Source organism: Emydura macquarii, unplaced genomic scaffold, assembly GCF_026122565.2.
Source record: "Emydura macquarii macquarii isolate MOO-44397 ecotype Brisbane River unplaced genomic scaffold, CSIRO-AGI_Emac_v2 contig_2292, whole genome shotgun sequence".
NCBI lineage: Eukaryota > Metazoa > Chordata > Testudines > Chelidae > Emydura > Emydura macquarii.
In genome coordinates this window covers 484,375-498,620 of record NW_027132429.1, presented here as the reverse complement: position 1 = coordinate 498,620, position 14,246 = coordinate 484,375, and the positions used below count along the sequence as shown (strand labels likewise).

The following is a 14,246-nucleotide window of genomic DNA, read 5'->3' as shown; positions in this document are numbered from 1 at the left end:
AATGCTGGTGTCCTAAATCTTAGTCCATTGCTCTATCCACTAGATAACATGGCCTCCTATATAATCCCTCTTCAAGTCAAGCTCAGATTGCTAGTGGTAACGTTTTTCAATCATTGTATAAGCTTTTGTTTCCCTGTGTGAGATGAGTTCCAACCCACCTGCCCAACTGGGCTCCTTGACATGTCAGCAGTGTGACTGATCTGAATAGGCCGTGGAAACTGGACTCCCCTCTCCCACCTTTGGATGGAAGGAGAATGCTCTTTCCAGGTCAGAAAAGAGGCACACTAGTGAGCAGTCTGATGGGAGCAAAGGGAATCTTGACCTGCTTTATCCCTGTTCTGGGGATGTGCAGAGGACTCCAGAACTGTCCATCTTGCACCCATTCACTAGCACAAATTTCACACACAATAACATTCAATTCAAATTTTAAAAATTGTGATAATATAAATTAGTAATGTGTAAAAACAATCTAGAACACACTGTAATCAGTGGGTTTAGTTTTTTGCCTTTTTTTTTTAAACCTCCTAGAGTTTGGAGGGCAGCATCAGCAAAGCTGCTGAATACTTAGCCAAAGGGTACCGCACTCTGACAAGACCTTACATGGTGGCTCTCACGTCCTATGCGTTAGCTCTGGCGGGGAAACTGGACAATGGGAATGTGCTCATGAAGGCTTCAAAAGGTGGGTTGCAGCTTATTCATAAACAGAAAAGTGTGGCCAAGTTGGGAGTGGGAGTTCTGAGAAGATCAACCAAAAAGATCCAAGCACAGAATCAAGCCAAAGGGCACTATGATTCAAGCCAAACCGTCAAGCTGTAGGTGCTTGGAGATTAATTTACAAGGCATGAGTAATATGTTACATTCACTCCTTCTGTAACTTTAACTCCAGTGAAATGAATTGGCTTGTCAACTTGGGCCAACCAGATAGATTCTAATTTCAGTCATGCCAATGTTAATCCAGAGTAATTGCATTCATTTTAGTGGAGTTGCACCAGATTTATATCCCTGTGTCTGAGCTCCAAATGTGATCCAATCTATACTGTATATTGCAGAATAACTAATGGAGGAATAGGATGACCCTGTCCACATCTTGAAAGGTATAAAACACACAGACAGAGCAGCATGGGCCAAGGGGATATAACTGGATTGAAAGGAGCAAAGGGAAATTTAGGCTGAATTTTGAAGATGTATTTCCTCACTTGAGAATCCTTAAGTTGTAGAATCATCTTGGCAAGGGAAATGCTGGAAGCATCAGGCATTTAAAAGGGGATTGGAAAAAGGTATTTACTATATAAAATAATATGTAGCTATGGATTTTTTCTTGGCAGGAGAAGTGGGGGGAACGGTTCAGGAGATATTTTCCAATCAGAACAGCTCTTACTGAGCCAGTTCTATGTCTTGGGGAAGATGCCTCTAGCTGTCTTACTTTGCTGGCATTTAGATGGAAATCACTGGGAGGAGCAGGGCTCTCGCACCATCAGCATTGAGGGCACTGCTTACGCTTTGCTGGCCTTGCTGCATTTGAAGGAGTTTGAGTTGGCTGGTCCAGTCGTCACGTGGCTGGTAGAGCAGAAGTACTATGGAGGGGGCTTTGACTCTACCCAGGTGAGTATAATCTTCATAGTTTGTAAATCCCTTCCGATTGCAGACATAAAAAGACTGTTTTGTGGGAAGGTCTCCCAAGGGAAATGGTGGAAGCCGCATCATGTGAGTCATTTATGACTGAATTTGTAGAAAGTTTTGCAGCAGGGAGAGTCTTGCATTGGCTTGGGAGATGAGCAACATAACCTATTAGGTCCATCTTTAACCTCAGGCAGAGAGCAGTATAGAAGCATGTACTTGGCTCTAGGATATCCTGAATCAATTTCATTTTAATCCTTTAAGAAGAGAGTAGGTTTATGGGGTATTAGTGTATTGAACAAGATGCTGGAGACCTACTGTTAGTGAGAGTGTAATTAAGTTCTCCTTTAGCTCAGCATTTATTTAGTTATTCTGGAGGCTAGAGAGAACAACCAGGTTTGTCTGTGCCCAGCAACATCAATAGAGAATTTCTTTTATATTCATCACAACCCAGGCCCCTATCATCAACAAGCGACACTACAAGCTCAAGGGAGGTCAAATTTCCTGTATGCTGTCCCTCAGGCCTTCTATGTGGTATGGAGGGCTATGTACTCTAAAGTAACAATGCATTTTTTACACCTTGTCCAATTGACACATGGTTCCCATAAGGGTCTATAGAGCTTGGTAGCTAATTCTCCATACTTTATGTATACCCTCCCCCTCCCCCCATTTAACTGATTTGATCCTGTGTATCATCCAATGAGCCTATACATCATTCTAAACACCCCTCCACTCCAAGTATCTTCACTTCCTCTCACTGAAAGAGTTTGTTTAAAAGCTTTCAACTGTTCAATTCAATAGAATGTTAAAGCATAACCTTCTTGTCTTTCTCCTTCTGTTCCAGGCTATCTTCATCATGTTCCAGGCTCTGGCTCAGTACCAGATAGAAGCCCAGCTCCGTAAAGATCTACATCTGACTGTTTCAATATCCACACGTGGCCGTGCATATGATTTCATTAGCAGAATTAGTCATGACAACACACTGGTGTCTACAACAATGCAGGTACCATCCTTCTGTGATTAGTAGAGGCCATTGAAACAAGTTCTGTAATGTCTCCTGTGCAGAAGGGGAACCCAGCCAGGACCTCAGATCCAAACTCTATAGGACTTGGGGCACTAGATCAAAACCTGATTATATTGTTTTGGTTCTTAAATTGAATCCAGAATTAAGAAGGGGATTATTTAGGGCTGGTTCTGCAGTGGGTGAAAGTCATTCTTACTAAGTTACTTTGCTCTGTCATAACACTGCCTCTACAAATCCCTCCTATATGAGTCACTGTCAGTTTCACCAGCTTTACTTTGCTCTCCCTATGTCTTTTTAAATTGGAAATCAAATAAAAATAGATCTTAACTGTTGCTTTTTTTATAAACTAAGCAAAATACAGACTTCACAGTGAAAGCACAAGGCACTGGGACAGCAGTTGTCACTGTAATGTCTACTTACAATGCAAAGCTCCAGGAGGGTGAATTCCAGTGTAAAAAGTTTGACCTGAAAGTGTCTCTCAGAGAAGCCCAGCATGGTAAGCCTGTCATTTTGCTTCTGAACAGTGAGGTTATTTGCTTTAGCTGCCCAGAGCTGGACTGCAGGCCAAACTCTGTTCTCATTTACACCATTGTAAGCTAGGATAAATCCACTGACTGCAGTGGACTTTTTTTGGATTTACACCAGTGTAATTGAGAGCAGAATTTGGTCCAACGTCCCTTGCAAGTCACATTGGCCACCTTAAAATGGAGATGCCATGTTTCCTTTTCAAACTCTTTAATCAGTAGTAAAATTATAAATGGATGCACTGAATAATAAACACGTCCATCAGTGCAGCTGCCACACTTCTAGTGTAGACCTGCCCTTACAGTTTTATAATGGAGAAGGCAGGGAGCCAGTGTTCTGTAACAGCAACCTTAACATTTCTCAGGGGGGATTTTCACTGGTTTTTTTGCTGATACAGCTGCATCAACACCAGGGCTTTTGCTGATGTAAAGTTGTGGGGAAAAAAATAAGATCCGTAAGCAAAGTCATTTTACTGGCAAAAGTTCCTGAGTAGACCAGGTCTTAGCAGCAGGCTTTTGTTCTTAGAGCAGGTCAGTCACGAGAAGGAGATACAATCACACATGCTTAGGCTTTGTCTAGACTAGCCCTTTTCTTGGAAAAACTTTTGTCAGTTGGGGGTGTGAAAAAACACACCACCTATCGACAAAGATTTTGCCAACCAAAAGCGCTGGTGTGGACAGTGCTAAGTCAGCAGCAGGTGCTCTCCCACCAACATAGCTACTAGTACTTGTTGGGAGTGATTTAATTATGCCGGCGGGAGAGCTCTTCCTTCTTGGCATAGAGCAGCTACACTGGAGACCTTACCGCAGCACAGCTGCAGCAGTACAGCTGTGCCACTCTGAGGTCTCTAGAGGACACACAGCCTTAGTCAATGGATTGTAATTGGATCCAGGATTTTCATAGAATTATATAATATTAGGGTTGGAAGGGACCTCAGGAGGTATCTAGTCCAACCCCCTGCTCAAAGCAGGACCAACCCCAACTAAACCATCCCAGCCAGGGCTTTGTCAAGCCGGGCCTTAAAAACCTCTAAGGATGGAGATTCCACCACCTCCCTAGTTAACCCATCCCAATGCTTCACCACCCTCCTAGGGAAAATGTTTTTCTTAATATCCAAGTTAGACCTCCCCCACTGCAACTTGAAACCATTGCTCCTTGTTCTGTCATCTGCCACCACTGAGAACAGCCTAGCTCCATCCTCCTTGGAACCCCCCTTTAGGTAGTTGAAGGCTGCTATCAAATCCCCCCTCACTCTTCTCATCTGTAGATTAAATAAGTCCAGTTCCCTCAGTCTCTCCGCATAAGTCATGTGCTCCAGCCTCCTCCTCATTTTAATTGCCCTCCCCTGGACTCTCCAATTTCTCCACATCCTTCCTGTAGTGGGGGGGCCCCAAACTGGACACAGTACACCAAATGTGGCCTCACCAATGCCGAAGAGAGGGGAATAATCAGTTCCTTCTATCTGCTGGCAATGCTCCTACTAAATGCAGCCCAATATGCCGTTAGCCTTCTCGGCAACAACAACACACTGTGGATTCATATTCAGCTTCTTGCCCACTGTAACCTCCAGGTCCTTTTCTGCAGAACTGCTGCCTGGCCCATTGGTCCCCAATCTGTAGCAGTACCTGGGATTCTTCCGTCCTAAATGCAGGACTCTGCACTTGTCCTTGTTGAACCTCATCAGATTTCTTTTGCCCCAATGCTCCAATTTATCTACGTCATTTTGTATCCTATCCCTACCCTCCAGCATATCTACCACTCCCCCCAGTTTAGTATCATCAGCAAACTTGCTGAGAGTGCAATCCACCCCAGATCGTTAAAGAAGATGTTCAACAAAATTGACCCCTAGGGCACTCTTTTTGTTACCGGCTGCCAACTAGACATTGAGCCGTTGATCACTACCCGTTGAACCCGATGAGCTAGCCAGCTTTCTATCCACCTTATAGAGTCCATTCATCCAACCCATACTACTTTAATTTGCTGGCAAGAATTCTGTTCTCGACCTGTTACAAAGAACTAGGCCAGCTATGAATTTTGAGTCAAATTCTGAACTTTCCCAAATTTCAGCAGTGTTCAGATCCAAAGTTCTGATTCAGGTCTATCTTCAAATATAACCACATTTCATAGCTGTGGCATCCTGCAGGAAAGAGGCTTGTCAGTTTCTGTCTTAGGTGCTGAGGGGGGCCATATACAGTCATTGGGGCTGGTGGGTTCTTGAGAATGTCTTTCATACTGGTCCTAGGATCTGATTAGTCATTAAACTATGTTGCTATGCGTAATAAACCTTAACAACCTATGTGTCGTGAAACTTACACAAGTTTTTTTTTTGTTTTTTTTTTAATTTCTCCTCTGAAATGTTTCTAGCTAAGAAGTCATATGGAGCCCTGCGCTCAGTCAGCATCACAATCTGCACCAGGTGAGAACATTGTCCTTTAATGATGATGCTGAATCACACCAGCATACTGAAAATTTTCAAAACCCTTTGGTTCCTTATTAAAGGAAAGAACTAGGGCCAACATTTATAACAGCAGCCTCTTATTTTGGGTGCCCAACTTCGGGTGTCTTGAGGCCTACTTTTCAGAGGCACTGAGCACCTGCAGCTCTCTTTGTAGTTAGTGAAATCTAAACATTTTCAATTCAAGGTGTTTCTCATCCAAAAGAAATTTTGCATTTTGAAATTCTGAAATATTATTGCTTTTTTCACTCCAAAAATGGTTCCACAAACCCTCAAAATGGTCATTTCTGTTGTTGTTTTTTCACGCCATTAGACCATTTTGAACATGTGAAACCAAGTGTAAAAACCTGGGCTATTTTGTTTTAAATTATTCAGCACCCATCCTTCTAAATGTAACATCCATGTGTTACGCTGTCTGGAATGGCTCATAACCATGAGTGCCAACCTCAGGGTAGACGGTCAAGAAGCAGGGCAAAAACCCCAATGTTTTATAATTAGATTTCACTAACCCAGTAACAGTGTGAACTCCTAAAGCACAGATAGTCCCCTTCTTGCTACCAAGGCAAGCTGGACTTTGTGATAGATGGTTGTTTACACCAAAAATCACATCAATGTTCAGGTTACCCCCAGTCCCAAAGGACCAATCGCGTACCCCGGGTCAACTGTACTTCAGATCTCAAACCAAAGACAATGGTTGTAGCCAATCCTGTAATAAATTAACTACAGGCTTATTCACTAGGGAAAAAATGAGTTATTTACAAGGTTGAAGCAGGTAAACATGCATACAAGTGTGGTACAATTTTAAGCTCAAAAGGTAATAGAAGCTTCTATAATAAGCAACTTTTTATGACCTTTAGGGCTAACTCAATCCAAGCAACTTGGGGATCTCTTGTTTATGTTTAGGAACCTTCGCCCCTCAGAGTCCAGACAACATAAAGATATCAATTTCTCCTTAACAGGCATTTTTATTCCCTTGTCCCAGCATTCAAACTGTGATGGGATGAGGGCCTGTGATGTGGGGAAAGCAAGCAGCAAAGGGTTTTGTCCACAATGGCTTGTTGTCTGTAGACTTTCTTTGGTTGGGGAGGAGATAACACCTCTCATGGTAAATTAACATTTCACACCTGGTAATGCTTCTCCCCTGACTGTGGGGGGGTTATAGTCTTAGCAAACATTTTTATAGTGAAAGAGCAAACCTTTAAACATTACTTTATAACCTGGGATACAGATATTATAAGCAGGATTAATACATGCGGCATCTTACAAGCAGTGCATAAAGTCTATGCACTACACACATTCTTAGAACTCTAATATCTATTGCAACAATACTAACACCCAGGTGAACCGGACTGGTTTCCAGCTGTGCATTTTTCAGTGTTCGGTAAGGCCCAGAGCCTTGGCATGAGCTGGTACATGATCTGCTACACCTGGCAAGGGAAAAATAGAAGCAAATCCCTCATAGTCAGACATGCTTAACCAGCAATACCCTATTGCGCAGTGATAGGATCATCAGAAATGCATAAATACATAACCTAGGTAGAGACCTGGATCCTTAAAGCGTTACCTGTCCTATGGGAATGGACTGTGTTTAATAAGGAACGATTGTGTCACTCAAGGAAATCTCCCATATGACAAGTGGAATTAAGTCCACATGACTAGTGGAAGATATGTGATGGGATAAATACTGGTAGAAGATGGATATTGGTAAATAGATATTGCAGATGGGTGAGGTAGAGCAGATGAACAATATTGTTGGAATGTTCGTTAAGGTAGAGGGATACATACAGTAGGTAGAGTAGATGGATACTCTGGGGTCACAGAATTCCCCAAAAAGGGAAAAATATATATTATAAAGAAAAAGTTGGTGGTTTTAGAGCAAAATCAATTTCCAAGTGAAGAATTTGGACTGAAAATAGGGCTGGTCAAAAATATTCCATCAGTTTTTTGATGGAAACTTGAGTTTTCAATTAAATGAAATCTTTCACAAAAAGAGTCCCCTTTCCCTAGAAAATTTCAATTTTTTCATTGAAAACTGAATGCCCCAAAGGCAAAAATATTTCAATTTGGAAATGCTGCCTCATGGGAGTTGCAGCTCTGTTGTCTCATGTCCCCATAGTCCTGTATGGGCCAGGCTTCTCAGCTGGGTCCACATCTCCCATGATGCATTGCCTTCCTTTCCAAGAAGGGAAACCACGATGCATCATGGGAGATGTACTGCCTATAATGGGAGCTTGAGCATCCAAATTCCTGTGAGGCACTGCAACATCATTACCATGTAGATATATTTTGGTTTTCAGCTGAAATAATTTTGTATTAAAAATTAAATTAAAATAAATTTTTGTTTTCATTAAAACCTTCAGTGTGTGTGTGGGGGGGAGGGGGTGGAGGGAATTAGCCAGCACTAAATGAAGGGTTTTATCACTTTCCTATTAGATACCTTGGTGACAGTGATGCCACTATGCCAATCCTTGACATCTCCATGCTCACTGGCTTCTCACCAGATGTGGAGGATCTTGCAAGAGTACGTCAGCATCATATCGGAACAGGGCATGTACCAAACAACCCAGAGACTCCATGGAACCACCTGAAGAGTTCAGATTAGATAAAGTCCCCCCAGTGTGTGATCAGTAAGGTCCAAGCCAAACAAAGCCTCAGCCAGGGAGTAGAGCTCAATTAGTGACTGCCCTCTGGGGTTAGAGAAAAGTCTCTTTCCCGTCTCCTCCACAAGGACCTAAACATATAGGAAGACTGGATGGCTTTAAAGGTCATCAATGGGCCACAGAGCCTTCCAACTTCAGATAGCCAAGGTGGAGCTGATTAGTGATGGAAAGTTATTACACACAGCCCATCAAAAAGCTGCCTGAACTGGACACTTGGCATCACAGCACAGTAACTACCATCATAAGTTGCTGTTAAGTGGCCCTTTTGACTGACAGCTCAAGGAGAGAGGCCAAGCACTATGAGGCTGAATTTCCTTGTCACAGCCCTATCCGTTCTGGCTTCAGGCTAGCTGCTGCCTCTCTTTCTCCTCAGTTTCAGGGGCTGATCAACTGCCCATCTTCTCTACCATGTGTAGGCTGCTGGCCTGTCTCCCCAGCCCTTGTAGGTCTTACTGCCATGCTCCCAGAGTCTTTTTCTGGGCACAGTATTATTCTCCAAATGTAAAACTAAGAAAAACATCAAACCGTTCTTAAGCCCACCCTAGGCTACAGCTTCCCCAGGCTGCTCCCCTTTGCCTCTCTCACAGTACATCTACCCTGCAGTCAGAGCTGTGACTGCAGCACATGTAGACATACCTGAGCTAGCTCCAGTAACTATAGAAGTGAAGTCCCATAAGCTCCTGGATATTCTCTGCTCCTCAGAGCTGGAGATTTTGGCTATGCCAGTCATAAGGGCCACTCATCTCAGCACTTATGCCATATGCACTTATACTATATACACATATGCCATAAGCTCAGCTCTTATGGTTCACACTAGCATCCTATGTCCAAGAAAGCCGGCAAACGATACCAGCTACCTTCATCCGATTTTTAAAATTTGCACGGGCTCTCAGCTTTTATTCTCCATGCAGGTCACATGGAGGAAGATGTGATCTTAGGCACTTAGCCAATGCATTACTTAAAATGATTCTGTAGTGTTGCTTCCCATATCTTGATACAGCTGCAGGAGTTTCACAGAGATGCTGCCTTACCCATGACATCTCTTGTTTTCCCTTCTTTGTGTTTAGCTTTCCCAGGGGCACAAAATAGCCATTTCCAAGTCTGAAATGAACAAAACCTCATTGGACAGAAGCACCCTGCTCATCTACCTGGACAAGGTAAAGAGTCCACAAGGGATTTCTCTGATCCTGTGTTAATTTCAGGAACTACTGCTACAGGCTCTCACCGATCCGTTTTCCTCTCCCAGTTAATGCCTCGGTATTGTTGAAGACTTCGGTGAGGTCTCTTTAATATAACTGGTGGCAGAATTAGGACTCTGATCAGGATAAGGCACAACTCTAATTTACTTCACTGGGAATTGAAGTCTGCAACACCATGATCACATCTGGTCCTGTGTGTCTCACGTCCCCCCCCACTCCATTTCTCCTTCAGCCTCGGAGGGCTTATCTCTGTGAACAATTAGACCACAACAAATTAGCCTGCCCCACCTTAACCTAGGGCATCAGCAGGGTGCACGTGGACAGTGGGACCATGGCAGGCTAGTGTGGGGCTGATTCACACCCCAGCTTGCTGCAGTCTATTTAGACAAGTCATTAGTCTTCTCTCACCTACTTCTCTTATTTTTCTACAAACTCTGTTTTCTTTTTCCTGTCTTCTTTTCTTTTCTCCCCACCAATTTCTTGTGATCTGAAGTCTTGATCTTTCTATCCTTCATCTATTCTTTTCTTTCTCCCATTTAGGCTGCAACAAAAGTCCTTTTATGTTTTTTTCCCTTCAGGTTTCTCAGAGAGAGGAGGACTGCTTGACATTTAAAGCTCACCAGTTTGTCGACGTCGATCTCATTCAGCCAGCATCAGTCACAATCTATGACTATGACTCTATAGGTAACGACAAAAGCAGTTCTCTGCATGTCTCAAAATAATGTGGGTCAGATTCTGATTGCACTTACTAAAGTGTAAATCCAGGATAATGCTAACAACTTCAAGGTAATTACTCCAAATTTGCACAAGTAAGAGTCATTTGGCCCATTGAGACTACAAGGGACAGAATTATCAATATTTCATTACGTATCTATTAGTTTTAATAATTTTTATTTATATGGGTTCTTTCATCTGAAGGTTTTCAGAACATTTTAGAAAACATAATTCTCCCAACTTTCCTGGGAGGTAATTATTATTATCCCCATGTTATAGATAGGTGAACTGATGCCCAACAAAGAGATTATAGCTGTGTCTACACTATACAGTTAAGTCAACATAAAGCTAGCTAACTGTGTAAGCTAAAGTTAGCGAACTGTGTAAGCATCTACACTACACTGTTTCTTCCAGCGATTTAGCCCGCCCGCTACGGTGACTTAACTCCACCTCTGTGAGAGGCATAGCGCTTAAGTCGAGATAGTTAGGTCTCCACATTGTCCATGTAGACACTACATTGCTTATATCGCCTGTTGCTGCCTTTGTCAGCCTGAGCCCGTCACCCTGGGCTGGTGGGGCTCCAGCTGTCCGAGCCCCTCAATGCCTCACTTAAATCGGTGCAAGGATTCCTGGTGAGGACACGCGTTGCTGACAGAAAGAGCATAGTGTGGACACAAAGAGCTGATTTAATTAGTATGGTGGCTGTAGGTTAACCTAACTTAAGTCAACTTAATTTTGTAGTGTAGACATGCCTTACATGACTTTTCCTCAAAGTCACAGAGTCATCAGGTGGCATAATTGGGGACAGAATACAGGAGTCCTCAATGCCATTGCCTCTTGCTCTAACTATCACACCGCACTAGAAATATTATGTGCAATCCCACTTACCTCCCTGGTGTAAATACAGCCACAAAACAGCAGCCAGTGTTTAATATGTATTGCATATCCTTTGCCCCTACCCTACCACCAGCGTTGAATAGGCTGATAGAAAATCAGTAACACCATCAGGAATGTCTCAGATATGCTCTATTCAATAGAGGGTTTTCTTCCTGGCTCGCCTGCTGAGTGACCTTGTACAAATCACTTCGCTGCCCCATGCCTCAGTTTCCCCATGTGCAAAATGGGCATAACAGTATTTCTCTTCTTTGAAAAGCACTTTTAGATCTTTGGATCAGAAGCCCTATAGGATGGTTATGGGGGTTTGATATCTCCTCCTAACCCCCCTCATTACTACAAACCATGGATGTTAGTTTCTGCTCTCTCTGTAGATGACCGCTGCACCAAGTTCTACCACCTGTCTGAAAAGAGTGGTCTCCTCAGTAAGATCTGTCACAGGGGAGTTTGCCGGTGCACTGAAGGTATGGTAGTCCTGTCTCAGCTCACACTACAGCAGGGGCATCAGAATTTGGCTGATTTCCAGCCATCCTGGTGGGAATACTCATCAGGACTTGTTCATCTTCAATAGAATCGGTACAAGGTGTTTCAGATTGTTAGCTGGGACTTGGCTCAGGCTGGCAGTAATCAATTGTTACCATATGATGGTTGTTTGATCTCTTACTTGCATCTTCTTGGTATTGTCATTCTAAGGCATCCATATCACAGGAGTCTCCTCCTTTTGCAATCTACTAATGAAAAGTGCTATATAAGAGCTTGGTATTATAATTATGCCAACTAAACTGTTGGCAGTTTCTGAAGAGAGGCCAGGTACCCAATAGGCCATAGAAAAAGATGCCCTCATATTCTTACAGAGGTTCACACTAGAACAGGGTTGAGACCCACTGATAGGGAGTCGGGCGGTGTGGGTGTGGGGGAAGCATTTTTGCAGCCTAGGTTGTACCTGTTCTGGAGGCCTTTAGTCTCCAGACCGCTCAATCCAGCATCTTTGAGCAGTGGTAATGAAGAGAGAACTGAGGGATTTTGAATGGCTTCTTTTCCCACAGGAAAATGCTTCATGCAGGACAAGATGCTTTATACCTTAAACCTGGAAAAACGAGTGGAGGCGGTCTGTAAACTTGAAGTGGATTATGGTAAATCTGTGACTTAGATCTGTTGAGTCTTTTACACAAGGAAAGTTGAAATATAGTTCCAATATAGATCTGGTTTAGTTTGGAGGTTCAGGTTCAATGCTGGATTGGAGCAGAGTATGCATTTAATTTACTGATGCAGAAATCTCATGAGATTTTTGGGCCCGACATGGCAGAAAACTCATGAGATGAAATCTTTGTGAGATTGCTGCCATCTAGAATGCGGAGATCTCTATTCTAATAAGATCTCATCTATCTGAAAACAAGAACCAGTAAACAAGAGATCCAGTTCTGGATGCAACCCAGAACCAAAATTGTACGGGCCCTTTTGGGCCCGATGGTTCAAACTCAACTTTCCCCACAGAAAAAGTCAAAAGGATCCAATTTGAGGTTTTGATTTTTGGACTGTGAAGACTGCAGCTCCTCACACTGAAAACTCCATCTTGACCAATCAGAAGGTGGTTTACTACAGCTCCTCCCAGCATTCACTGCTTGATTCAAGTTGATCTGAGTATCCTATTGGTTGGATTCAAATGAAGCATTGTATGCTGGAACATGTAGTCTCCTTGAGCCACCTATGTGGTTTTTGCTATGTGACACAATTAGTGTACAGTCCTAGAGCTCCTAAGAATCTGCCAGTGTTTCCCTGGGTGCCATAGATGGGAACCCATGCCTATATCACCAGATGTATTTAACAACGGGAGTCTGGGATCCTCCAAATCCAAGACATGGAGGAATCTCCCAACACATGATGACAAGGGGACCAAGATTCAAATATAGCCTTTAGTCTGCTGATTGCTTCATTCTCTCTGCCTTTCTGGGAGTTGACTACACACTGAATTTTTTACTACAAAGTCCTTTAACCTGTGTCATTTCCCCCCCTAAGTGTATAAAACTAGGCTCATTAAAATGGAAGAACTGAGCGGTCATGACAGCTATGTGATGGAAGTTTTGGAGATCATTAAAGAAGGTCAGAACTTCTCCTCGGACTCCAAGAAATAAGTACCCCGTCTCCAGAGTTGGGACTTCAGAGAACTAAGATAAGGATCATCTAGTCTCGTGCTTCAGGTCATGATGTGATCACCACAAGAGTCAGGAAGGATTCCCCTTACCCCATCCCACCCTATATATATAGTGTGTGTGCATGTGTGCGTGTGTTTGTGTGTGTGTGTGTGTGTGTGTGTGTATATATATACATTTGCATAAATGGTCAATTGCATCATGGGTTGTTCCATCTTCCTCTGAAGCACCAGCTATTGGCCAATGCAGCAATCAGAATGTTGGTCCAATCCAATAAGAATGAGGATGATCCTATCATAGGACTGGAAGGGACCTTGAGAGGTCATCTAGTCCAGTCCCCTGCATTCATGGCAGGACTAAGTTATCTAGACGATCCCTGTCAGGGATTTGTCTAACTTGCTCTTAAAAATCTCCAATGAGGGAGATACCACAATCTCCCTAGGCAATTTATTCCAGTGATTAACCACTCTGACAGTTAGGAAGTCTTTTCTAATGTCTAATCTAAACCTCCCTTGCTGCAATTTAAGCCCATTGTTTCTTGTCCTATCCTCAGAGGTTAAGGAAAACAATTTTTCTCCCTCCTCCTTGTAACAACCTTTTATATACTTAAAAACTGTTATGTCCCCTCTCAGTCTTCTCTTCTCCAGACTAAACAAACCCTATTTTTTCAATCTTCCCTCGCAGATCATGTTTTCTAGCCCTTTAATTATTTTTGTTGCTCTTCTCTGGACTTTCTCCAATTTGTCCACATCCTTCCTAAAAATGTGGCACCCAGAACTGGACAAAATACTCCATTTGAGGCTTAATCAGCATAGGGTACAGTAGAAGAATTACTTTTCGTATCTTGCTTACAACACTTCTGCTAATACATCCCAGAATGATGTTTGCTTTCGTGCAATAATGTTATACTGTTCATTCATATTTAGCTCATGATACATGATGACCCACAGATCCCTTTCTTCAGTATTCCATCGTTGGCAGTCATTTTCCATTTTGTGTGTCTGCATC

At 42.9% G+C, this 14,246-nt stretch overlaps 1 protein-coding gene across 4 annotated transcripts in view; it reads left to right on the top strand.

Moving 5' to 3' along the window:
* Window positions 1-14,246, top strand: part of LOC137161290 (A.superbus venom factor 1-like) — a 50,908-nt gene that overhangs the window by 34,823 nt on the left and 1,839 nt on the right. For 2 of the 4 annotated variants that reach the window (XM_067560424.1, XM_067560426.1), the window contains 12 exons: window positions 529-679; window positions 1,218-1,277; window positions 1,439-1,602; window positions 2,462-2,620; window positions 2,993-3,137; window positions 5,531-5,582; window positions 8,055-8,142; window positions 9,349-9,438; window positions 10,059-10,164; window positions 11,463-11,552; window positions 12,135-12,221; window positions 13,105-13,188. In XM_067560424.1, the coding sequence (XP_067416525.1) occupies window positions 529-679; window positions 1,218-1,277; window positions 1,439-1,602; window positions 2,462-2,620; window positions 2,993-3,137; window positions 5,531-5,582; window positions 8,055-8,142; window positions 9,349-9,438; window positions 10,059-10,164; window positions 11,463-11,552; window positions 12,135-12,221; window positions 13,105-13,188 (1,276 nt within the window). Of the gene's footprint in view, window positions 1-528; window positions 680-1,217; window positions 1,278-1,438; window positions 1,603-2,461; window positions 2,621-2,992; window positions 3,138-5,530; window positions 5,583-8,054; window positions 8,143-9,348; window positions 9,439-10,058; window positions 10,165-11,462; window positions 11,553-12,134; window positions 12,222-13,104; window positions 13,189-14,246 lie in introns of those variants that run through there. The other 2 variants (XM_067560425.1, XR_010922059.1) reach the window with 2 other exon arrangements.